Raw genomic sequence first — 21918 nt, forward strand, 5'->3', positions numbered from 1 at the left:
GGACCGTTGCTCACTGCTGCACAGAGCGTCAGGCTTCATTCTGATCTGTCCTTGTTACAGAGGGGGTCAGGTGGGGGGGCGGTGAGATGAGAGTTAGTCCCTCCTGAGGACCCCTTCCCCTCCCGGGACAGCAGCCCTTCTCTGGAATGAGGCAGGCACTGGAGGATGGAGTGGCTGGGGATCAGCAGCCCTTTGTTGCCTGGCTAATTGCTATGGCAAATGCTCAGCGAGCCCCGCGAGCCAGACGTGTGAGCTAGAGGTCCTTGGGGACTTCCCTCAACCCGACCAGCGGGACAACCCTCAGCACTGTTCTTCTTTCTGCCCAGGCCCCCCTGGCCCAGCCCGAGTCCCCCACAGCCTCAGCTGGGGACGAGCCCCGCTCCACTCCCGAGTCTGGGGAGTCAGACAAAGAGTCGGTTGGTAGCAGTTCTACGAGCAACGAGGGCAGCAAGCGGAAAGAGAAGTCCAAGCGCGGCCGGGAGAAGGACAAGAAGAGAGCAGATTCCGTGGCTAACAAGCTGGGCAGCTTTGGCAAAACCCTGGGCAGCAAGCTCAAGAAGAACATGGGAGGCCTGATGCATGGCAAGAGCCCCAAGCCTGGGGGGTCCGGCACAGGGCCGGGGGTCGGCAGCGGCACTGAGACTCTGGAGAAGAAGAAGAAGAACTCCCTGAAGAGCTGGAAGGGCGGCAAGGAGGAGGCGGCCGGGGCCGAGAAGCCTGCGGCCGAGTCTGCTAGTAATGGTAACGGCGGCGGCAAGTACAGCCAGGACGTGATGCGAAGCCTGAGCATCCTGAGGATTGCCATGCAAGGAGAGGGCAAGTTTATCTTTGTGGGCACCCTGAAGATGGGTCACCGGCACCAGTACCAGGAGGAAATGATCCGGCGCTACCTCTCCGATGCCGAGGACAGGTTCCTGGCAGAGCAAAAGCAGAAGGACGCAGAGAGGAGGCTCCTGAATGGAGGAGGTGGCGGCGGGCCTCCTCCCGCCAAGAAGCCAGAGCCGGACGGCGGGGCGGAGCTGCTGCCGGTGTCCCCAGAGTCCACGGCCGCAACCTTCTCTGCTGGCTGTCCCGGGGGCTTCACCATCCCTCGGTCTGCGGGGACAGGGGTCCACTGCCAGGAGCCCTGCAGGCAGCTGGCAGGGGGGCCCTGTGGGGGAGGCCTGCCACCCTATGCCACCTTCCCCAGACAGTGCCCTCCAGGGCGCCCCTACCCCCAGCAGGACTTCATCCCTTCCCTGGAGCCAGGCAGTCACTCCAAGGATGGCAGCCACAGGGGTGCATTGTTGCCACTCCCCTTCCGTGTGGCCGATTCCTATAGCAATGGCTACAGAGAGTCCCCCGAGCCAGATGGCTGGGCTGGGGGCCCCCGGGGGCTCCCTCCGGCCCAGACCAAATGCAGACAGCCGAACTGCAGCTTCTACGGACACCCCGAGACAAATGACCTGTGTTCCTGCTGTTACAGGGAAGAACTGAGGAGAAGGGAGCGGGAGCGGGAGCCGGGTGGGGAGTTGCTGGTGCACAGGTTCTGAGGGGGCCACCCGGGAGGGCAAGGGGGCTAAACAAAGAGAGTTAAGCTCAACTAATTGGCTCATCAAGACCCAGCCCCCACGCAGATGGGGCAGATGCAGTAACCTTGGTGAGAGCCCGGCTAGAAACTTTGAGGTGTGTGCGCCCCGGAGAGCTGGAGGCTGGCGAGGGCAGGGCAGGGCCGCTGGTGCCCGAACGGTGCCCACGTGGCTGCACTGGGCCTTTCACTGGGCCTTTGCCCGTCTTGATGGGACTGAGGAGGTACGGGGGTGGGGTGGGGGAAGGTGGTGATTCTCATGACTGCTTGGGTCCCCCCCAGGGCCAAGGGGAAAGAGGGGAAGGTTTAGTGTGTGGGAGTCGGGGGGTGGGCAGAAGTCAGGGGGAGGAGCAGACAGAGGAGCAGACTGTGGGTCAGTAAAAGACAAAACAGACCAAAGTTGTTGTAGGCTGGACAAAAGCACATGATGGTAGAGTTGGGGATGTGGAGGGAACTGGGAAATTAGATAAATTTGTTATTGATTTGACTTAAGGTAGAAATTAGGGTTGGATAAATTCTTCGTCCTGAAGGATCTGGAAAGACAAGATAGTAAGGTGTGCTCATGGGGGCTTAGTTTAAATTGGTTTATTGAGATGGGAAAGGGAAGCACTTAAACGGGGAATCCTTTTCCTCTCGAGTTTTATTTCCTTCTAAACAAGTCCTCTGCCATCTGATCTAGTTCAGGAGGAGGCTGCTGATTGCCCTGTATCTTTTCCTCATCCTCATGAGGGCTGAGCTCAGCCAAGTTAAGATTGTGTGTGTTTTTTTTAAAGGACTTTAAGTTTATTAAAAAAAAAAAGAAAAAAGAAAAAAGTTCCCTCTGGGGTTGGGGAGAGCACTGAGAAGAGCAGCTGTGTGGGCTGAATCTTCTCCAGGTGAGCAGGTGCACAGGCAGCCCTTTTGTAACTACTTAGCAATAACCACACAGTGGGGTGAGTGCACCCTGCAAGGGGCAGGAGCAGGACAGACCTTTGGCCAGACTGTTTTAAACAAAACCAAAAACCTAAATAGAGCACTACCATCCTCTGCTGCTGCATTTCCATTATAAAGAAACTTATTTTGACTTTTTATTTTAAGGAAAAGAAACAAAGACCCCAGTGAGCAAAACGTTTTGAAAAATGATTTTTTTTTTCTTCCTATTTAAGTGACTTCTTTCTCCTTCCTCTCTACTTTTGGAGAATGAACTTAACATCACGGCTTCTTTTGTTAAGCCATAGCTGACCTTTAATCTGTGGTTAGTTTATTAAAATAATTAAAAAAACACTTTGTAAGAAGACATATTTTTGATAATAGGATTGATGTTAAAAAACACAGGGGTAGGGGTTAGGGACAATTTATAAAAAAGGTAGAGAAATATATTTTAGTGGACTATAACCACAGATCACAGATCACTCCCAATGAGCTGATCTGTTCTTGGGTTTTCCCCCTTTCCCCGACAGCCCTGCTCCCCAGGGGTGGCGTGGGCCTATGGACACGGAAGTGGGGGCTCCTTTGCATTTTGCACAAAGCACAAGTCTGGACAGCCTTCACTCTGGCCAGCACCATTTCTAAGAGCTTTAAACTGGAGGACCTATCCTGGGCCAATTTTCCTTTTTCCTTCTTTTGTTTTTCCTGGAGAAAAAAATCAACTATGCAATTGTATACACTCCTGGGTGCATATGAAGAAGGGGAGTAAGTGTACTTAAGTGTCCAGAGTGTTAATTGGGGCTATTTTTCTGTACATGGATTTCTCTTTTGAGAGATGTACTCCTAGCCCATCTCATGGAATGTAATCTCTGCATCTGCTCCAAACTGGATGCTCCAAACCGAACAAAGGCCGGATGTGTGTGTCGGGGACCTATAATTGCCATATGTTGCTTCTGCCCAGTCAGGACAGTTGTCATCCTGCCGTCCCCCTTGGTAACAGAGCCCGTCAGGACCATCCTCTTCATTGGAACCGCTCACAATTTAGAAAGGTTACTCTCTCCTCAGCAAACTTGAAAAAGTCACTTATTTTTCAAATCTGATGAGTCTGTTGATTTAATAATTTCCTATGGCTATTCTTAGGCTTTTATTTGAAAATAGGATGGTTTTAAGGAAGCAATGAACGAGGTCAGAGGAGCTAGGTTCCAGAGGAGGGGGCGTGTATATTTCTGGGCAGGGCTGGGACTAGCAGGAGATGAGCGCTCCCCTTGGGTACAAAATGTAAGGGGTACCGAACAACTCAGTAATTCAGATAAATAGTGTTTTAATACAGTATTTCAAAAATAATGCAAAAAAATCCATGATGAATAAAATATCGAAATCTTAAAGACAGAATCCAATAGGACTGAGATTAGGGTGAGGGAAATAAGCTGAACTGAGCAGGTTGAATCTCGTCTTTAAAACTTTGATACGTAGTTCACTGCGGACTTTTTACATTTGTTTTGATTGTCACAAAACAGTGCATTAAAACAGTTACTGAGTTAGGTGGCACCCCTTACATTAAGTGCTCAGAGTGAGTGCCTTGGTCACCTCACCCCATCTCTGGGGTTAGAACAGCACTGGTGAGACTGCCACCTCCTGAACCGCTTGTCCCTTGTCCCCTTAGTGCACCTGAACAACAGGTGGCCCCAGCCCCCCACCTAGCACTCTCACCCTTCTTGCCCCTAGGTGCCCGTCTGCAGTGCAGGGCTCTGGCCTGGACCCATAGGAATGGAAACAGACCAGGGGTTTTCCCTGAGTATAAAACCAGGAAAGTTTTGATTCTTCACTGGACTGCTGTGTTTGGATTTGATTTGTTACTAGATTCTAGTTGATACTTTTGTTTTTAAAAACTGAGGACAAATGAACAAAAACAGAAACCTCGTGTCTTGTTTGTTTTTGTTTTGATTTATAAACTAACCAATCCCAATTCCTTTTGACCTCTTTTCAAATAAAAAAGGTGGAAATTCTGGGGGTGTCCTAGGGGTATGATAAAACAACTTTATTTAGGCCTTATGGCTTTTTATTCAGAAATAAATTATTTTTGTTTATTTGGGAAGGTAACTATTTATTGAGGCATTAAAAAATTCTCCATTCTAAGGATGAGGGACCCTGAGTCCACGGATGTTTTTCCATAGGGATGCGTGGACTGTTTTGCTTTATTCTTGGAGGGGGCTGTGTGGGATGGAGGGTGAAGGAGTAACGCCTGGGAAATGAAAACAGGCTGTGGTTGGTTTGCGGTATTTTGGGAAGATGAGGGGGTGGGAGAGGCAAGCCCGTGCAGTTACTGTGCTGGGGAGGAGAGGGGTACATGACGTCCAAAATGAGCAAGAATTGGTGGTTAAGGAAGGGTATGCGGGTGAAGGGGGAGACAGATCCTGGAACCCTAGCTGAGGGATGGGATCTCTCAGGCTTAAATAAGTGCACTTAGTTCCTGTAAGCCAGGGCATTGGGGTATCTTGAGGTTTTTGCTGGAGAGGGGAAATACTTGGGGTTCTTATTTTTCCCCTTTGAAGAGAGTGCTACCCTCCACCCAGCGTTCTCCACCCCAGCCCTGATGGAGCAAGTATACTAGAGGGTAGGCTTCCAGATTCCTACCTTAATCTGTGCTCCTTTTGTTGAGAGTTATAAGGTTTAATCAAAAGTTTTTCCCTCATACAGGGTTCTACCAACAAAATAAAAAGATTATATAAAAACATCTTGTTAAAAGATTCAGTCTCTTTGTGGAGTTGGGGATGGGGTTAAGCCTCGTGGGGCACAGAGCCTGGAGGGAGCCTAAGTGCTCGCCCTCTCCCATCGGCTCAGTTTTTTCCCAAGCGAAACGAAAGCTCGCAGACCAATAAAAAACAAATCAGCAATGACTCCGTGTTGTGTACTTGGGGGGTGATCCGGAAGCGGGAAAATGGCACTGGCTCCGAGTGATCTCTTAGAACCCAGCTTTTGCCATTCTCATTCCTTTCTAAACAACCACACGTCTGAGGTTCCAGGCACGTTTCGTCTTTCCCATTAAAGGAGATTCTGAGAAGATTGTCCCTGAGTTACTTGGACACCAGTTACTCTGGACTCTGTCCTCTTCTTTCTGCATGCAGTCAGGGCCCCAGACACACGTGAGAAGACGGAATTAGAAGACCCTGGCCTGCCGAATCACCGGCGCCCGATTTTTCTAATTCCTTTAACGCCCCGCCCCCCAGGGCCCTTCAACTGCAGATTCAGTGAGTCATCCAGGCACTCTTGTCTCGCACTTGGCCACTACCCAGCCTGCAAATCGCAGGGTGTTTTGCCGCTGTACTTAAGTTGATGAACAAAATATTTATTATGACGTAGACCCTCACGCAGACTTTCTCCAAGCCACCGCCCTTCCCTGGCCACGTGGGCAAGGGGCGGGGCGGTGGAAAAGAGGAACAGAAGCTGGCTGACGGTGGTAATGTGCAGAGCAGTGGAGGGTGGGGAGGATCTTGGCCTCTTTCTGTGCTTATAACTGGATCTGTGACTCATCTTGTGAGTCACTCAGCTCCACCTCCCTCCTCCAGCTGCCCCTCCTAGCAGCCTTCACTCTTGGCACAAACCTGCAACCAGACCAGGATTCTGAAGATGGAAAAATCTGATACAGCCCCTTGCTTCTGCATCCTTTCATCCCTCAAAACCTCCACTGACGTGTGGGGTGCTGAGAGACGGTCCTCCTGTGACTTCGCCCCCAGCTGCTGCCCCTTTGCATTTCCTGTGCTGATCCAAGTCACCCACTTTTTTTCTGCCTTCCACCTCCCATTCCCTTGATGGGAATCCCTGGATTCCTCTGCTGCTGCTATACCTCAGAATATTAGAGAACCAAATGAGGCTCTTGAACGAAGGGTGGTGGGGAGAAGGAAAGGGGACAATGGGATTTAAAACTTGTGGTGCCCCACTCTTCCTGCTGCAAGAGACCTTGGAAGGATTCCTTGCCCCAAGAGACTGAGGCGCATGGAAAGTAGGTGGGGTTGGGGGTGCTTGGCAGCTTTTAGGACTTCTAGAACAAGGCTTCTGGGCCACCTTCCTAGCAGGTGTATGCCGCTTTGTTCCAAATTAACTTCCTGGCTCACAATATCCTCACTATTTCCAGAGTAGTGGCCAAGACATCTTTTGTTTTATTTTATTTTTTTTCCAAGACAACTTTTAAAGCTGAGGCCGGAAGGGTGTGTGTGCCGAGGGGAGGAGGGCTAAGTGTCACTTTGGAAAACTGGGGCCCCCACCTAAGGACTGCTGCCTCTGTACAGACTCAAAATCAATAAACAGCAGCTCGTTAACCCTTACTTTGTATTTCATTTCCTGTCTTTTTTGCATCTAAATGCAGATTTTTTTTCTTCCTACCCAGATGCCGTGAGCTGCAGTTCCTTTCTGTCCCTGCTAGGGTCCTCCCTACCCACCTCGGCTTCTCTAGTTACAGGGGGGAAGAATGGGTGATGGAGCTAGAATTGCTAGAGGTTTCCAGCCCTCAACTTTCAAGGGCCTAAACATGAATCATTAATTTGGAGATCTGGTGCCTGCGTTGCAGGGAGGGGTCACGTACCTAGAATGGGCTCTAGTTTCCCACTGGTTAACGTGTGTGTGTGTGTGTGTGTGTGTGTGTGTGTGTGTGTGTGTGTAGGTGGTATCTTTTCCTTGCGCCTCCCCCAACCCCAGAACTTGCACATAAACACACCTGTACTTGTTTGTGTCTGCATCCTGGAGATCAGTTTCTCTCCCCAATATTCTCACAGCACCCTCCACATGTGTTTAATGCTCTCTGAAAAACATACAAAATGCTTTTAACTCAACTCCCTTATTTCTTGGGCCTCCCCAGGCAAGAATCTCCCAGGTCCCATTTCCTACCACCTTTGCCAGGTGTGGCAGGGGAGGCAGCAAGGAGGCCTGACCTGCTTTTGCCTACCTCCCACTGCTCCACCCCCTTTTAGAAGACAAAAATTTAAGCCCAAATTAACCCAGTTTAATATTAAGCATTACTGCTCCCCTCAAATAGTTTCCAATCCTCGTGAACAGAAAGGGCATAGGATCTGGAACTGGGGTAACGAATCTGCGTACTTTTTCCCCAGTCACCCATTTTTTCCTCACCTTTTCCAGGCTCCTCCACTTTCTCTCCACTTTTCCAAAACTGTGTGTATTCCCCTTTAAGGGGCTGGGCATCTCTCCTGCCCTCTCCAGAGTCGACTGAAGTTTCCGAGGAGCCTCCTCTAGCTGGGTCGCGCACACCTTCCGAAAGACCCCTAATCCAGCTCCCTGCACCACAAACGGCTCCTTCCCTAGTGTTGTCACCCTGCCCCTCTCCCTGACCTCCCTCTTCTCAGCTACAGGATTCAGCCTCTCCTCAAGGGGCTGGAGCACCCTAAAGGTTTCCCACCCTTCAAGGCTCTGTCCCCGGATGGAGCCAGAGAAATGTGGTGGGGGGGCCGGGGCCAGAGTTTCAACATCGCCCCCCAGAAGGAGGAGCCGGAGGTGGGGGTAAGGAGAGGAAACGGGCTCTGGAGGGAAGGGGCAGGAGGGTGTGAATGAGGAGGACCTGGAGATAAAAGGGGGGTAAGAAAAAGATCTAGAGGAGGAGGATGGTGTGTCCCATATCAACTTTGGTTGATGGCACTTACTCTGTCTTTTTCACAGTCTCAAGTTCATTGTCTCATTATCCATTAACTAGCCCCTCCCTTTGCTGTCTGCCGGCTGGGTCCTAAGCTTCACAGCCACTGATCTCAGTTTCCCCTGAGAGCCTAAGGGCAGGCCTCCAACGGTGGCTGGTGAGGTGATTCCAAGGTTGGGGAGGCCTGGGGATTCACCCTCCACCCTTTGCAGCTCGCTGGGCCAAAACGTGTCCAGAGGACTGGGATGCTGGAGCCCAGGAGTCGGCAGCTTGACAGTCACGTGGCCTCCGGATGTCTCCCAGGTAGTAGCTTCCCTTTCAATATTTCCAACCTGCAAAAACTTCCACGTTTCATCCTGCTCAAGTCTTGCTTCAACCTTCACCAGAGATACCTCTGTATTCCTCTGCTCAGAGAGCTTCTGCCTGAGGCTTGCTCTCTTCTCTGTCCAGAGCTGACTAGAAACATGGACCTTGATGGTCCCTGTTTCCTTGACTCTGTTACTCTGCTTCTCATTTACTTGTTCAATAAGCATCTGAGTGCCTCCTTTGTATAAAAGAATACAAATGATCTCCTAGGCTTTCATTCTGGTGGGGTTAGGGGAGGATCTTAATCTTCCCTCTTTGGATCCTCCTGTGTCAGAGGAGTCTGGTGTATGCCAGTGTGGGCGACACTGGGAAGAGTCGTCAGCTGGCTTTCCTTCTTCCCCTGTAGGGGAGCAGATCCTAGCATGGGCCCCAGGGGTGAGGAAGGGGCTGGAGCCTGAATTGCCTGGAACCCTGATCTGCACCAACTTGAGGGTCACCTTCCAGCCCTGCGGATGGCAGCGGAGTCAGGTGAGAGGGACAGGGTGATGGAAAGGACGGTTAGTGAAAAATGGATGGGGGAGTCTAGAAGTATTTAGACAAGTGAGACAGGGAGAATTATGCTTAATGCTTAAAGGCTTTCTTTTGAATGTATCAGGGACAGTCAGTCAGGATTATCTCCAGGGAGGTTAGGGGTTGCCAAGGTAGGGCAATGAGCAATGTCAGTCATGTGCTTCCTCTAGGAGACTCCTTTGAGCAGTGAATACGATTTTGCCCTGGTCAACATTGGGCGATTAGAGGCTGGTAAGAGGGGGTGGGGGTGTTTGTGAAGGGGCTCACTGGGGGCTCACCCTTCCTCATCCTTCTATTCTCAGAGGGCAACAGGGATGGAGTGGGATGGGCTGGGAGACTTCCTTTTAGAGAGACTCTGATCCATGGCTATGCTGCTTTCTAACTCTTGGCTTCAGTGAGTGGCTTGTCCAGAGTCCAGCTCCTCCGTCCAGGGTCCTCACTTAAATTTATCCCTGAGGAGATTCTCATTCATGGCCGAGACTTCCGGCTGCTCAGAGTTGCTTTTGAGGCTGGAGGACTAGAGCCTCAGGCTTTTCAGGTAAGAGACCTTCAACCCAAAGACTCCTCTTCTCTGTAGAGCCTTGGGATCCTTTCCCTGATATTCCCACGACCCCCGTCTCCTAGAACCCGTCTTATCATTCTGTCTGCTTCTCTGCTCAAGGGGGAGGCTAAAAGCCTAGGGTAAATGATAGCACGAGAGTAAGGGGCCTGAATTCTAGCCCCAGGCTGCCATTATCAGAAGTGGGCAAGTTTCTTCCTTTGAAAAACAGGGAGGGCTGGAGGAGACTGTTCCTGAGAATTCACATTCTGTGCTTCCATGATTCTGGGTGTGTTCTCTGGAACCCAGTCCCCGTGGCCCGTGGAAGCTGCCTTCCTCAGCGATGGTCTTTGCTGCTCTCCCACGTCTCTCCTGGTGGGAAAGACGGTTGAACACCACATGGGCCCCATTTCATCCTCGACCCTTCCTCAGCCTGAGCCAGAAGGCTGGGATGAGCTTTCCTCCACAGGTAACCATGGCCATCGTCCAAGCCAGAGCTCAGAATAGTCAAGCCCAAGAGTATGCAGGCATACCCCTGAGCAAGGCTGGTGAGTGAGGGTGCTTTAAGGTAGGGAAAAGGTAAAGAATCTGAGCGAGCAGGGGCTGGCCAAAGACAAAACAGCTGAGCAGCTCTCTCTGGTTCCTCTTCCTTCTTTTCTGTGCCTCACTCCTGTCCTAGGCCAGAGTTCAGGGTCTAGAAAACCACCTATTCCCCTCTTGGAGACATCAGAAGACTGGGAGACTGAGCGGAAAAGGCAGGGCGCCAGGGGCTGGAGGGTCAGCACCGTCAATGAGAGGTTCGACATAGCCACCAGGTGAGACTCAAGTCTACTCCAGCCCGTTGCCCTCCCAGTCTTCCCACAGTTCTTCGATCCTCTGAAGCTAGGACTTCCCGCCAACTTCAGCCTCTAAGGGCAGCCACGAAGCTACCTCCCTTTCCACCTAGATCTTCAAAGTTGAGGTTCCTTGGAATAATCCCCTCCTAAGCAACTTCCTTGTAATGACAGGTTTGCATTATAATGCGGTCACAGAGCCCAGCTGTGACACACTCTCAATTTCACAGCCTCCCCCGTTATTTCTGGGTCCCTAAGCGAACTCTGGACAGTGAGGTCAGGAAGGCATTTGGACACTTCCATCAGGGCCGTGGACCGGTCAGTATAAGCGCCAGGGTGAGGCTTTGGGATTAGCTGGTTATGGGGAGGGGTGGGGGGGTCACTGTGGAGGGAGGTCAGTTTGGGGGCAGGGTAGGGTAAGGCTGGGAGTTTCTCCCAAGGTGATCCTAACCTCCCACCATCTGAAGCGCCTGTCCTGGCATCACCCTGGGGACAGTGATCTTCTCCGCTGTGGTGGCTTCTATACAGCCAACGACCCTAACAAGGAGGATATCAGGTGAGGGGAGGTTTCATGGGTAGAATCAAGGGTTGGAGGTTCAGGGCAGACCTGTTCCCTTACATAGTGACTCCCTCCCCTCCAGAGCAGTGGAGTCGATGCTCCAGGCTGGGCATTCAGATGTTGTCCTGGTGGACACCGTGGATGAGCTGCCCAGTCTTGCAGATGTCCAGCTTGCCCACTTGAGGCTCAGGGCCCTCTGCCTGCCTGGTGAGATAACCCATGACCCCTACCCCCATCCCTAGGTCTGCTGACCCTAATCCGGTTTACACTTTGGCCGGTTACAGATGAGTAACCCTTCAGCCCAATCCTTCGTTTTCTATTCAACTTGCATCTCCCACTGACTCAGATTTCCCATCTTCCTGACCTCACAGTATTCTTTTTTTTTTTAACAGCTTTATTGAGATATAATTTACATACCATAAAACCCACTCTGGGGTGCCTGGGTGGCTCAGTCAGTTAAGTAGTCGGTTAAGTGTCCGGTTAAGCCTCTGGCTTCCGGCTTCGGCTCAGGTCATGATCTCATGGTTCGTTGGTTTGAGCCCCGCGTTGGGCTCTGTGCTGACAGCTAGCTCAGAGCCTGGGGCCTGCTTTGGATTCTGTACGTCCCTCTCTCTCTCTGTCTCTCAAAAATAAATAAAAAACATTAAAAAAAATTTTTTAAACCCCACCCTTCACCCATCTTGGTGAACTTTAGTACATTTACAAGGTTGTACAACTATGTATAATGTAAATTTAATAACTTCATGGGCAGATCCCAAATCATGAATCCTGAGTTCTCCCAATCTCTTTGTCCTTCTGACCCTCCACTATCTCACAGATTCATCTACAGCTGAGGAGAAATGGCTCTCAGCCCTGGAAGGAACACGATGGTTGGATTATGTCAGGTACTGTCTCATTTTCTAGCCATGATTTAGAATTCAACCCTCCCCAACCTTCTGTTGACTTGAACTCCTAACTAGTCTACCATTAACTCTTCTCTTTGGTTTCCCAGGAAGACTCTTTTTTGCTGCTTCTTAGAAGGAGAAGGGGCAGAATTTTGGAATCTGCTTTTATTCCATCACTCCCTTCCTCCAGGTTTAGCATTCTTCTCTCCTCTTTCTCATCTACCCCACTAGGTCTTGTCTTCGAAAGGCCAGTGACATCTCGGTCCTAGTGACATCCAGGGTTCGCTCTGTAGTTCTACAAGGTGAATTTCTTGTGTTCTACTCCATTCCTTCCTTTTTCCTTTACCCACTCAACTGGGAGGGGGGAGACCTCTAAGTCTTTCTTGCCCTCTTCTAATGCTACTATCTTCTCCTGTTATTAGGAACTAGCAAAGGGCCCTAACTCATTTTTCAGTGCTACCTGTGCCTCACAGTAGTGGCATGACTAATCCTAGCTGTAGTGCTACTACAGCTTGTGGTCCCTACCAATAGGGTTCTTCACCTTCTGTTTTTGTCCTTCCATCAATGGATGGTGACTGCGGTTAGGATGGGAAGGACAATATAGAAGCTGGTTTGAGATTTATGATTCTACCTCCTGCACGTGAAGCTGGGTATTTCGATCCGGGTGGAGTCTATGGACTGAATCATTCAAGGTCTTTATTTTCTCTTCTATTTGCCCTCTCAATCCTTCCTACCCAAAACTTTAACCCTCTGTGCCTCTCTTCTTCTTGCCACATTTCCTCTTCTCGTTTTCTTCTGCCCTAGTTTCTTAGCCCCTCTTCTTTGTCCCTTCTCCCTCTTTATCACCCAGAGCGCGGTGATCGTGATTTCAATGGCCTCCTCTCTTCACTCGTCCAGCTGCTTTCAGCCCCTGAAGCCCGAACATTGCTTGGCTTCCAGTCACTAGTGCAGCGAGAGTGGGTGGCAGCTGGACATCCCTTCCGGACCCGACTTGGGGTAACTGGAGCCAGTGAAGAGGTGAGACCATTTTGGGAGAGTACTGTGGGGAGGTATTACCTAAGATGTAAGGGGATGAGAAAACTATGTAGTATAATCCACTGGAGGTAGATTAGAAGGTCGGGTTAGAAGGTTCCTGAGATTAGGCTGAGCTTGAAGGGAGACCTCGATGAATGAAGCACCACAACCCCCTACTACCGTCAATCCAGATTTCCAATCCCTGACCTTAGTGGCCTTGTCATCTGTGTCTCTTGTCACTCATCATTGTCATCCTCCTCTTCTTAGATGCCCACAATTTGCTCCTAACCTCATAATTTCCCTCTTCTCAGGCTCCAGTGTTTCTCCTCTTCCTTGACTGCGTCTGGCAGCTCCTCCAGCAGTTTCCAGCAGAGTTTGAATTCTCAGAGTTTTTCCTTCTTGCTCTTCATGACAGCGCCAGGGTTCCTGACACGCTCACATTCCTGAGAGATACTCCCTGGGAGCGTGGAAAGCAAGGTGGACAGGTCAGTGACTTCCATTTTTGATTGGTCTCTTCTTTTCCTGGAGAAGTACCCTCTGAAGTTTAGTCTTAATTTATGAAAAGTGAGGTCTGCGGATGGGAAAGGGGGTGGTTGGTGCTCATTCTCATGACTGAACTCTCACCCTACATCTGATTCCCAGAGGAAAAGTTCAGCATTTCATGATTTCTGTACAGACTTGGGAAAAGGATTATTATTATTTTTTGCTTAACCATCCTTTTTCCTGTTTTCTCTTTCCAGCTTAACTCCTATACACAAATCTATACCCCGGGGTATGGCCAACCCCCTGCTGGGAACTCTGGGGACTCACAGCTGTCTGTCTGGGACTGGGAGTTACGCTACCGCAGAGAACAGATACTACAATTCCATAATCCAGGCTATGACCCAGAACACTGCCCAGATTCCTGGCTCCCTAGACAGCAGGTGAGAAGTCTACACTTCCTCAATTTCCTTGCCTTTCTCCCAGGCCCATCCTACTAGATAGGGAGAAGTGGAAAGACACAGTGCCTGAGTTCCCCAGGGAAAGCTGTCCCCCCACGTCCTCTGTAGCTGTCACGTCTTGCTTTTCATGACAGTGCCAGGGTTCCTGACCCCCTCACATACCTCACCATCCCCAGGAAGGCAGAAATCCTAGAATAGCACAGAGGGCATCCTTCTTGTCCTCATCTTTGTTGATTGGTTTTTCTGTCTCTTACACACATTTTATAAGTTTCCCTAAAATTGGCTTTAATGAGACCTGAGGCCTAGTTTGAAGCCTAATGAGGAGAGAAGAGAGTTCTCAGGGGGAGGCGGGTAGTTCAATCACTAAGGCAGTGTGAGTAGGTGGCAGTTAGACATTCCTTCCTGACCCATTTTGGGGAAAGTGGGGTTCATCTGGTTTCTAGGTTGCCAGTTGGTTTCTCTTTTCCCTTTAGCCAAGCTTCATGGTTCCTGGACCCCCCAGCTCTGTGTGGCTCTTCTCCAGAGGGGCCCTGACTCCCCTGAATCAGCTTTGTCCTTGGCGGGACAACCCCTCCCTGCTCGCAGTCTCTTCTCGTTGGCTCCCTCGACCAGCTATCTCCTCTGAAAGCCTGGCTGATCAGGAGTGGGGGCTCCCCTCACATTGGGGGGCTTGCCCTTTACCCCCGGGGTTGCTGCTGCCTGGATATCTGGGACCCCAGATAAGGCTGTGGAGACGCTGCTACTTGAGGGGAAGGCCTGAGGTCCAGGTGAGGAGGGAAGACAGGGATTAGGAATGGGAGAATGGGCTTGACTATGAAACCAGATGTTTTTGGGAGAAACCAAATGTTTCTAGGAGCTGGAAACGCAAGGGGCTGGGGAGATGGAGAAGTGAAGTACCATTCCTGTTGGTATCAAAGTGGATAGGGTTGGGGGTGTGTATGTGGTGAGGGTGTCGCTCAGATCAAGTAGAACCTAAGGCATAGTTGGAGGGGAGAAAAGAGAATTAAAGATGCCAGAGGTGATGGTAACTAGACTTGTCATGGGGATCACTTTGTAATGTATAAAAATATCAAATCACTAGACTATGTACCTGAAACTAACAGGATGTTGTATGTTATACTTAAAAAAAAAAGATGCTAGTAGTGAACAGATCTCAGAAACAGGGAGCCAGAGCTACAACAATATTCCTCTCTGCCCCTCTTCACCCCTCCCCAGAAAGGCCTCTCAGCTCCCACAGTCTCTGGCCTCCAGGATGAGCTATCCCGTCTCCAGGAGCTTTTAAGGAAATGGACACCAAGAATATCTCCTGAGGATCACTCCAAGAAAAGAGACCCAAATACCATTCTCTCCCAATCCCGTTGAAATTACTGTCTTTTTTATGGGCACGGCAAGAGGGTGGTCCAGGGTGATGGAGGGTTCTGTGTAACCTTTAGATTTTTTGTATCTGGTCTTGCTGTCTCAGCTTTTGACATTCTGGTGCTCAACAGGCTCACTGACCTGACTTTCTGTTGCAAATGGGTGGTGTGCTAACCTTCCCCAACTCTGGCCCTGTCCTGTTTGGTTCCCCAAGATAGGTTTCTTGTGGTTTGAAGAATTAAGAAACAAAAGCAATCTAGAACAGGAGTGCCTTTTTTCCAGGGCAATTTCATCCCTTTGGATATCCAGCTGTTAAATTGTGAGATGAGAGATGATGTTCATCAGTCTTAACACAATGGCCTACAGACCTCATTCTCACCTCCTCTTGCTGCTTCCTGAACTCCAAGTTCTGTTCCTTCCCTTTAGTTTTCTATCGGTATTCAGTGGGTTGGGAGACACTCTGTCTCTTCCGATTGTATATTTTATATACTGACAGTTCTATTTAAGGAGTTCATTAAAGCCCTGTATTTATACAGATTGTTGGCATTCTCTCTTGTGTCTGAATAAAAGATCCTAGGTAAGGGGTGACTGGGTAGCTCAGCAGTCGATTAAGCATCCGACTCTTGATTTCCCGTCAGGTCACTTGCTCATGACTTTTGAGTTTGAGGTCCACATCTGGCTCTGTGCTGACAACACAGCGCCTGCTTGGGATCCTCGATCTCTTTCAAAAACAAAGATTAAGAAGATCCTAGGTAGTGATGGGTGTGAACAGAGAGAGGATGGCACCCATCATAGTAGCGTTAAGGAAATTAAGGGGATAGGTCAGGTTAAGTCCACGTGCAATTGGGTTCTCTTTTAGGAGCAGATGGGGCAATAGCACTCCTAAGACGTTGTTGCGGGCCCAGGGTGTTCTAAAGGTTGAAACTGTCACTTTTAACCACCTCTCAGCTCTGGTCACTCTCCATTCCAGTCAGCCGCCCTCACAGCCACCACCAGCAATAGGCCTAGGTGAACTAGACTTTCCACAGCCCTCACCCCTGAGGGGAAACGGAACACCTCAAGCCCAGGCTGGGGCCACAGCCATCGCTCCCCGAGGGCTGTGGGCCGGGGTGTAGAGCTGCCCTCGCGTCTCAAGGCAGCAGAATCCTTGGGGTGGGGGTTTCCTCGGCACACCCTTCTCTGGGGAGCAAAAGAAGGATCATTTGGCAACAAAACATAAAAAAGTAAAGTTTTGTTCCTTCGGCTCCTGAATTTTCATTTTTGGGAGCAGTGTACCCTCTAACATCTAGCACGGCCTTAAAAGGGTCTGAGCATTTCCACTGCGCCTTCCTCGCTTCCACCGCCCGCAGGTGCAACTAACTCCTCACACACCCCTGGCGTCCAGTCTCCGCAGTTCCTAAGATGGCCGCATCGCTTCCGGCTGCGGCCCCGCCCCCGCCCTCCCCTCCGCGTTCGCCCCGGAAGCGGAAGTAGTGCCTGAGTTCAGAGGGTGGGACTGCTGCCTGGAGACGGCGGGAGCTCTTTCACCATGGCGGCCGGGCCGATCTCCGAGCGGAACCAGGGTGATTGGAGGGGATGAGCCCGGAATAGGGCTGGGGAGGCTGGGAGGCCTCGACTGGGGCCGGCAGTGTTTTCGCCTGGGCGGGAGATCGGACCCCCCCGGACGGCGCGAGCCCGGCCCCAGTGCCTGCCGGCGGCGTGGGTGAGAGGCGGTGGCCGAGTGTTGGTTGAGGCCCGTAGGTGTGGTGCTCTCTGGGCCCAATCCCTTTTGCCTTCCCATTCAAAAAACAAAGTAAAACAACAAAGAAACCCCATAGGAAACAAAAGCAAAACCAAACCTAAACAGCTCACCAAGAGAATTTGCAGCAGAACCTTTAGATTTCGAGGGGTTCTTTAGTTCCTGGAAAGAGGGAGGTATAAGGGTTTAACCGAATTTTCTTTTTGCTCCTGTCTTCCATCTCCGCTCCCAATTCCCCCGCCTGTCACCTCCTTTCCTGCCATTATTTCATCCTTGTCCTAACCCTCTCCCATCCTTTAGATGCCACTGTCTACGTGGGAGGCCTGGACGAGAAGGTTAGCGAACCATTGCTGTGGGAGCTATTTCTCCAGGCAGGGCCAGTAGTCAACACCCACATGCCAAAGGATAGAGTCACAGGTCAGCACCAAGGTAAGTACATGATAAGAGGTGCGTTTATGTATTGGGTGGACGAACCGTTCATGGAGGGCTCCTGCAGTTCCTGCAGTATTTATAGAAGTTTTGGAATTAATTATCTGCAGATTCTTTTTTTTTTCTTAATTTTATTCTGAGAGAGAAAGAAAGAGCATGAACAGGGGTGGGGCAGAGAGAGGAGAGTCCTAAACAGGCTCCACACTGTCCTCGCAGAGCCTGATGTGGGGCTTAAACTCAGGAATCTGAGATCCATGACCTGAGTTGTATGTTTCACAGACTGAGCCGCCCAGGAGCCCTTGCAGATTCTTTTTTTTTTTTGGTCTTCAAGCAAGGCTTTGTTTAAACTTGCAGATTCTTTTAAGCATAGCCCACTGCTTGTTTCTGGAACCATTCCCAACTGAAATGAAGTTATTTCTTGCTTCGGAAGGTGAATGAGTTATACCCTGTTTTGAATCACGAACGTTGTACATCTGTGCCCTTTTACTTCCCAGGCTATGGCTTTGTGGAATTCTTGAGTGAGGAAGATGCTGACTATGCCATTAAGATTATGAACATGATCAAACTCTATGGGAAACCAATACGCGTGAACAAGGCATCAGCTCACAACAAGAACCTAGATGTGGGGGCCAACATTTTCATTGGCAATCTAGACCCAGAGATTGATGAGAAGCTGCTCTACGATACTTTTAGCGCCTTTGGGGTCATCTTACAAACCCCCAAGATCATGCGGGACCCGGACACAGGCAACTCCAAAGGTTACGCCTTTATTAATTTTGCTTCGTTTGATGCTTCGGATGCAGCTATTGAGGCCATGAATGGGCAGTATCTCTGTAACCGCCCTATTACTGTGTCCTATGCCTTCAAGAAGGACTCCAAGGGGGAGCGCCATGGTTCTGCAGCGGAAAGACTTCTAGCCGCCCAGAACCCACTCTCCCAGGCCGACCGCCCTCACCAGCTGTTTGCGGATGCACCCCCTCCACCCTCAGCCCCCAATCCTGTGGTGTCCTCCCTGGGATCCGGGCTTCCTCCACCAGGTAAAGCTTTTATGCAGAACACTTTTGCCTTGGGTTTGGGGTGTGGTGGGAGGGAGGGGGCAGGAGGAGGGAAAAAGGACCCAATGAAGGGGGACATGGAGTCCGTAGGTGATGAGAAAGGGATTGAGGGGGGACAGCTGTGGTGAGGGAGAAAGTCATTGAGTTTCTCCGGGAGGCTGAAGTTGTTGATCAGAGATGGCTGGTGTTGCTTCTGACGTTAGAGACCTGGGAGGAGGTGCAAAGAGCCTTTCCTGCCTGAAGAGGCCAGATCGGACAGGCTCTCTGAACACAAGCTCTTCTCCCTGGCCTTAGCTTTCCTTCCATTTCCTCCATAGGCATGCCTCCGCCTGGGTCCTTTCCACCCCCAGTCCCACCTCCTGGAGCCCTTCCGCCTGGGATACCCCCAGCCATGCCCCCGCCACCCATGCCTCCTGGGGCCGGAGGACATGGCCCACCGTCAGCAGGAACTCCAGGAGCTGGGCACCCCGGACATGGACACTCACATCCTCACCCATTCCCACCAGGTGGGATGCCCCATCCAGGTGGGTGTTCTTTGCTGGGAAGGGGGGGAGGAGCTCTGTGGCCACTTGTGCTGCTGCCCTTGTCCCTCAACAACAGAGTCCCAGGGCTCAACTTTCCTTCAGAGCTTTTTTCATAAAAACAAAACACAGAGTACTGGTCTCTGTTTAGTTTAATGACATCCACCCTGTTTGCATGTTCTTATGTAAGTTTTTCCAGAGAGTGTAACTGTACTTGCTTTTTTCCCCCTTGTACTATAAAAAAAATTACTTTTAACGTTTTATTTATTTTTGAGAGAGAGAGTATGAATGGAGCAGGGGCAGAGAGAGGGAAACACGTAATCTGGAACAGGCTCCAGGCTCTGAGCTGTCAGCACAGAGCCTGACTCGGGGCTTGAACCCATGAACAGCGAGATCACGAGCTGAGCCGAAGTTGAATGCTCAACCCACTGAGCCACCCAGGCGCCCCTTTCCTTTAACTTACTTCAGTTTTCTTCTCTGACTTCTACCCTAAAGCAGGGACCTAACTGCCAAATCTAGGGGATACTTCCATTCCTTACCTGGTTTGCCCTTTGGTATATGTGAATTTGGGCCTGTTGTCCTGTTTGAAAAGCTTGTCCGTTTTACTGGACTCTTCCTCGATCTCTGACTCCTCGGTCTCAGCCACCTTCGTAGGCTGCTTCTTCTCCCCACCGAGCTAGGTTTTTATATTCAGTTCTCTTCTCGGCATAGGTCCACTACCTGTACACTGATGCCTCCTGATCAGTGTCTCTGGTCTGTGATCCTTAGTCCTGCTTCGTAATGGGCCGCTTCGCTTTCCGACCCCTCCCTTTCAAACCTGTCCTTCCTCCAGTATTTGTTCTCAGATGCTTCATTGAGAAATCTGAGAGCTGCTTGAAACTAGGTCCTTTCGCCCCACTCTAGATACCAAGTCTCATGAGTATCTGTGGCGTTGGCCCCCACTGCCAGTGCGTTAGTTCAGGCCCCCTCACACTAATTATGTCACGTAATTACCGTAGTAATTTCCTCATGCTTGGACTCCAGTTTCTCTCTCCTTGATTCACATGCGTGGAGTCATTCTGAAACACAGATGTTCACACACCCTGGCTCAAAATTCTTCTGTTGCTCCCTTTTACCGACAGAGTAAAACTCAAACTTGTCACCGTGGCATTCTAGGCTTTTCACGATCTGGTGCCCATTCATTACACCCATGACTACACGCTGCTGTGTGTTTCCCAGAGTTACTGGTTTTCTCCAAACACCCTGTGCTGTTAGATGCCCCTGTGATTGGCACCTGCTAAATAATGTTCCCTGCCTGGAATGTTCTGTCCCGCTTTGTTGTCCACTTGAAAAATTCGTACTTACTCTTTAGAATTCGATCTTTGCTCAGAAGGTGTCTCTGCTCCCTTCCCAGATCCTGTCTGCACAATAATCCCTCTGTTTGTTACATGCTTCTGCACCACCATAATGGTGACTCAGTTATGGTGTGTGAGTCGTGGAAGGTGCAAGTCAAGTGGGTTAGTAGTTGATTTCTTTGTAAGCTTTTTTAAAATTTTAATTTAAAAAATTTTTAAAGTTTTTTAAAATGTTTGTTTATTTTTTGAGAGAGACAGAGTGTGACTAGGGGAAGGGCAGAGAGAGAGGGGTCACAGCCTCTGAGGCAGGCTCCAGGCTCTGAGCTGTCAGCACAGAGCCCCACGCGGGGCTCGGACTCATGAACTTCAAGATCATGACCTGAGCCGAAATTGGCCCCTTAACTGACTGAGCCGCCCGGGCGCCCTGATTTGTTTGTAACCATGGAATGACGTTGAGGACAGGGGCACTTCCTGCCAGCCCTATTTTCCATACTCTTCTTTCCTTGGCATCACTTCTTTCTCTATTTTGTTCTCTTTTTTTTCCCTCCATTTCCTTTGCTTTTTTGTATGCCTTTTGTCTCCTTTCTCTTTGTGTCTGTTTTTTTTCTCATAGGGATGTCTCAGATGCAGCTGGCCCACCACGGCCCTCACGGCTTAGGACACCCCCATGCTGGGCCCCCAGGCTCTGGGGGACAGCCACCCCCACGACCACCACCTGGAATGCCTCATCCCGGCCCTCCTCCAATGGGCATGCCCCCTCGAGGGCCTCCGTTTGGATCTCCCATGGGTGAGTAGGCTCCAGCCGGCCCCTCGTCCTCGAATAGCCTACTCCTGCAGCTTCCTTTGTTACACTCCTGTCCCCTGCCCTTTCTTTAATTCACAGTTGTGCTCGTGGTCTCCCTGCCGGTCTTCTCTGTACATTCTCCCAACATCAGCTATTGCCTGTTCCCCAACGATTACCAAGTCAGTCAACTTTTCATTTCTTGTGTGCAGGTCACCCGGGTCCTATGCCTCCACATGGAATGCGTGGGCCTCCGCCACTGATGCCTCCCCACGGCTACACCGGGCCTCCACGACCGCCACCCTACGGCTACCAGCGGGGGCCCCTCCCTCCACCCAGACCCACCCCCCGGCCTCCGGTTCCCCCTCGTGGCCCCCTGCGAGGCCCTCTTCCTCAGTAATTTCTCATTCTCTTGCCTCCTGTTCTATCTTCCTAATATGTTTTCAGTTCCTTGGACCAATCAGAGTTGCCGTCGCTCCTAGGGCTAAGGCGCTAATCCCTCTCAGCCTTTTTTTAAGTGTCAATTTTTTCACAGGGGGTCTTTTTTTAATGTTGGTCCTAAGTGTTTTGCAAATGCGCAGAGAAAAATAAAACTAAACTCCTTGTTTATTCTTTGTGCTCTTTTCCTCGACAAAGTAACCTCTCTCTTTTCTCTCAGAATAGATGTCAGTTTACTGGGAGAAGAATGGTCAGGTCAGAGGGAGGGTGCTTATTCTGTGTTTTAAAGGCTTAGATGCAGCTTATACGCTGGAAACCCAGTACCCAGGACATCGGGTTTTTGTGAACAGTAAGCGAGGACAGAAGTGAAGGCCCCGGGGAGGGTGCTGGCAGAGAGAGGAGGTGCGCGCACAGAGCCGGCATTGCAGCCCTGTTTGTAACGATAGTAGGTTGGAAATCACTCTCCTCCATTGGTCCGGGACTGGTTGAATAAACTGGTAAATCTGCGTA

The 21918-nt window shown here is 50.5% G+C and overlaps 3 protein-coding genes and 1 long non-coding RNA gene across 10 annotated transcripts in view; all 4 read left to right on the top strand.

Moving 5' to 3' along the window:
• Window positions 1–5207, top strand: part of OTUD7B (OTU deubiquitinase 7B) — a 55732-nt gene extending 50525 nt beyond the window's left edge. For all 5 annotated transcript variants that reach the window (XM_029950145.1, XM_029950144.1, XM_029950143.1 and 2 more), the window contains one exon: window positions 327–5207. In XM_029950145.1, coding sequence (XP_029806005.1) covers window positions 327–1532 — 1206 coding nt within the window. In that variant the 3' untranslated portion in view covers window positions 1533–5207. The remainder of the gene's footprint in view (window positions 1–326) is intronic.
• Window positions 5208–5768: 561 nt separating this feature from the next.
• LOC115300442 lies at window positions 5769–6795 on the top strand. Its single transcript, XR_003912649.1, has 2 exons — window positions 5769–5930; window positions 6040–6795. It is a non-coding gene; the product is annotated as an uncharacterized LOC115300442 (long non-coding RNA).
• Window positions 6796–7686: 891 nt separating this feature from the next.
• Window positions 7687–15650, top strand: MTMR11 (myotubularin related protein 11). 2 transcript variants are annotated; one of them, XM_029950147.1, is made up of 17 exons: window positions 7687–7981; window positions 8324–8414; window positions 8824–8945; window positions 9158–9218; window positions 9383–9525; window positions 9995–10073; window positions 10205–10340; window positions 10589–10676; window positions 10826–10914; window positions 11000–11124; window positions 11735–11801; window positions 12033–12103; window positions 12652–12818; window positions 13127–13300; window positions 13556–13738; window positions 14230–14523; window positions 14972–15650. In XM_029950147.1, the coding sequence occupies exons 1-17, from the start codon at window positions 7916–7918 to the stop codon at window positions 15116–15118; spliced, it is 2103 nt and encodes a 700-aa protein (XP_029806007.1). In that variant the 5' UTR covers window positions 7687–7915; the 3' UTR covers window positions 15119–15650. The 2 variants fall into 2 exon arrangements, with proteins under 2 accessions (XP_029806007.1, XP_029806008.1); XM_029950148.1 differs by lacking the exons at window positions 7687–7981; window positions 8324–8414; window positions 9158–9218 and having other exon boundaries at window positions 8864–8945; window positions 10799–10914.
• Window positions 15651–16570: 920 nt separating this feature from the next.
• Window positions 16571–21579, top strand: SF3B4 (splicing factor 3b subunit 4). Of its 2 annotated transcripts, none has more exons than XM_029950149.1 (6): window positions 16571–16674; window positions 17151–17279; window positions 17774–18316; window positions 18652–18858; window positions 20803–20976; window positions 21183–21579. In XM_029950149.1, the coding sequence occupies exons 1-6, from the start codon at window positions 16641–16643 to the stop codon at window positions 21368–21370; spliced, it is 1275 nt and encodes a 424-aa protein (XP_029806009.1). In that variant the 5' UTR covers window positions 16571–16640; the 3' UTR covers window positions 21371–21579. The 2 variants fall into 2 exon arrangements, with proteins under 2 accessions (XP_029806009.1, XP_029806010.1); XM_029950150.1 differs by having other exon boundaries at window positions 18652–18840.
• The last annotated feature ends 339 nt before the right edge of the window (window positions 21580–21918 follow it).

Source organism: Suricata suricatta, chromosome 8 (genome assembly GCF_006229205.1).
Source record: "Suricata suricatta isolate VVHF042 chromosome 8, meerkat_22Aug2017_6uvM2_HiC, whole genome shotgun sequence".
Taxonomy (NCBI): Eukaryota; Metazoa; Chordata; class Mammalia; order Carnivora; family Herpestidae; genus Suricata; species Suricata suricatta.

Coding starts and splice junctions, on each gene's coding strand:
- MTMR11 (XM_029950147.1), top strand. CDS start 7,916: ATGTGGTGGGGGGGCCGGGGCCAGAGTTTCAACATCGCCCCCCAGAAG. Junction 7,982..8,323: donor AGGAGGAGCCGGAGGTGGGG/GTAAGGAGAGGA, acceptor CACCCTTTGCAG/CTCGCTGGGCCAAAACGTGT. Junction 10,341..10,588: donor AGGTTCGACATAGCCACCAG/GTGAGACTCAAG, acceptor TCAATTTCACAG/CCTCCCCCGTTATTTCTGGG.
- SF3B4 (XM_029950149.1), top strand. CDS start 16,641: ATGGCGGCCGGGCCGATCTCCGAGCGGAACCAGG. Junction 16,675..17,150: donor GATCTCCGAGCGGAACCAGG/GTGATTGGAGGG, acceptor CCCATCCTTTAG/ATGCCACTGTCTACGTGGGA. Junction 20,977..21,182: donor TCCGTTTGGATCTCCCATGG/GTGAGTAGGCTC, acceptor TCTTGTGTGCAG/GTCACCCGGGTCCTATGCCT.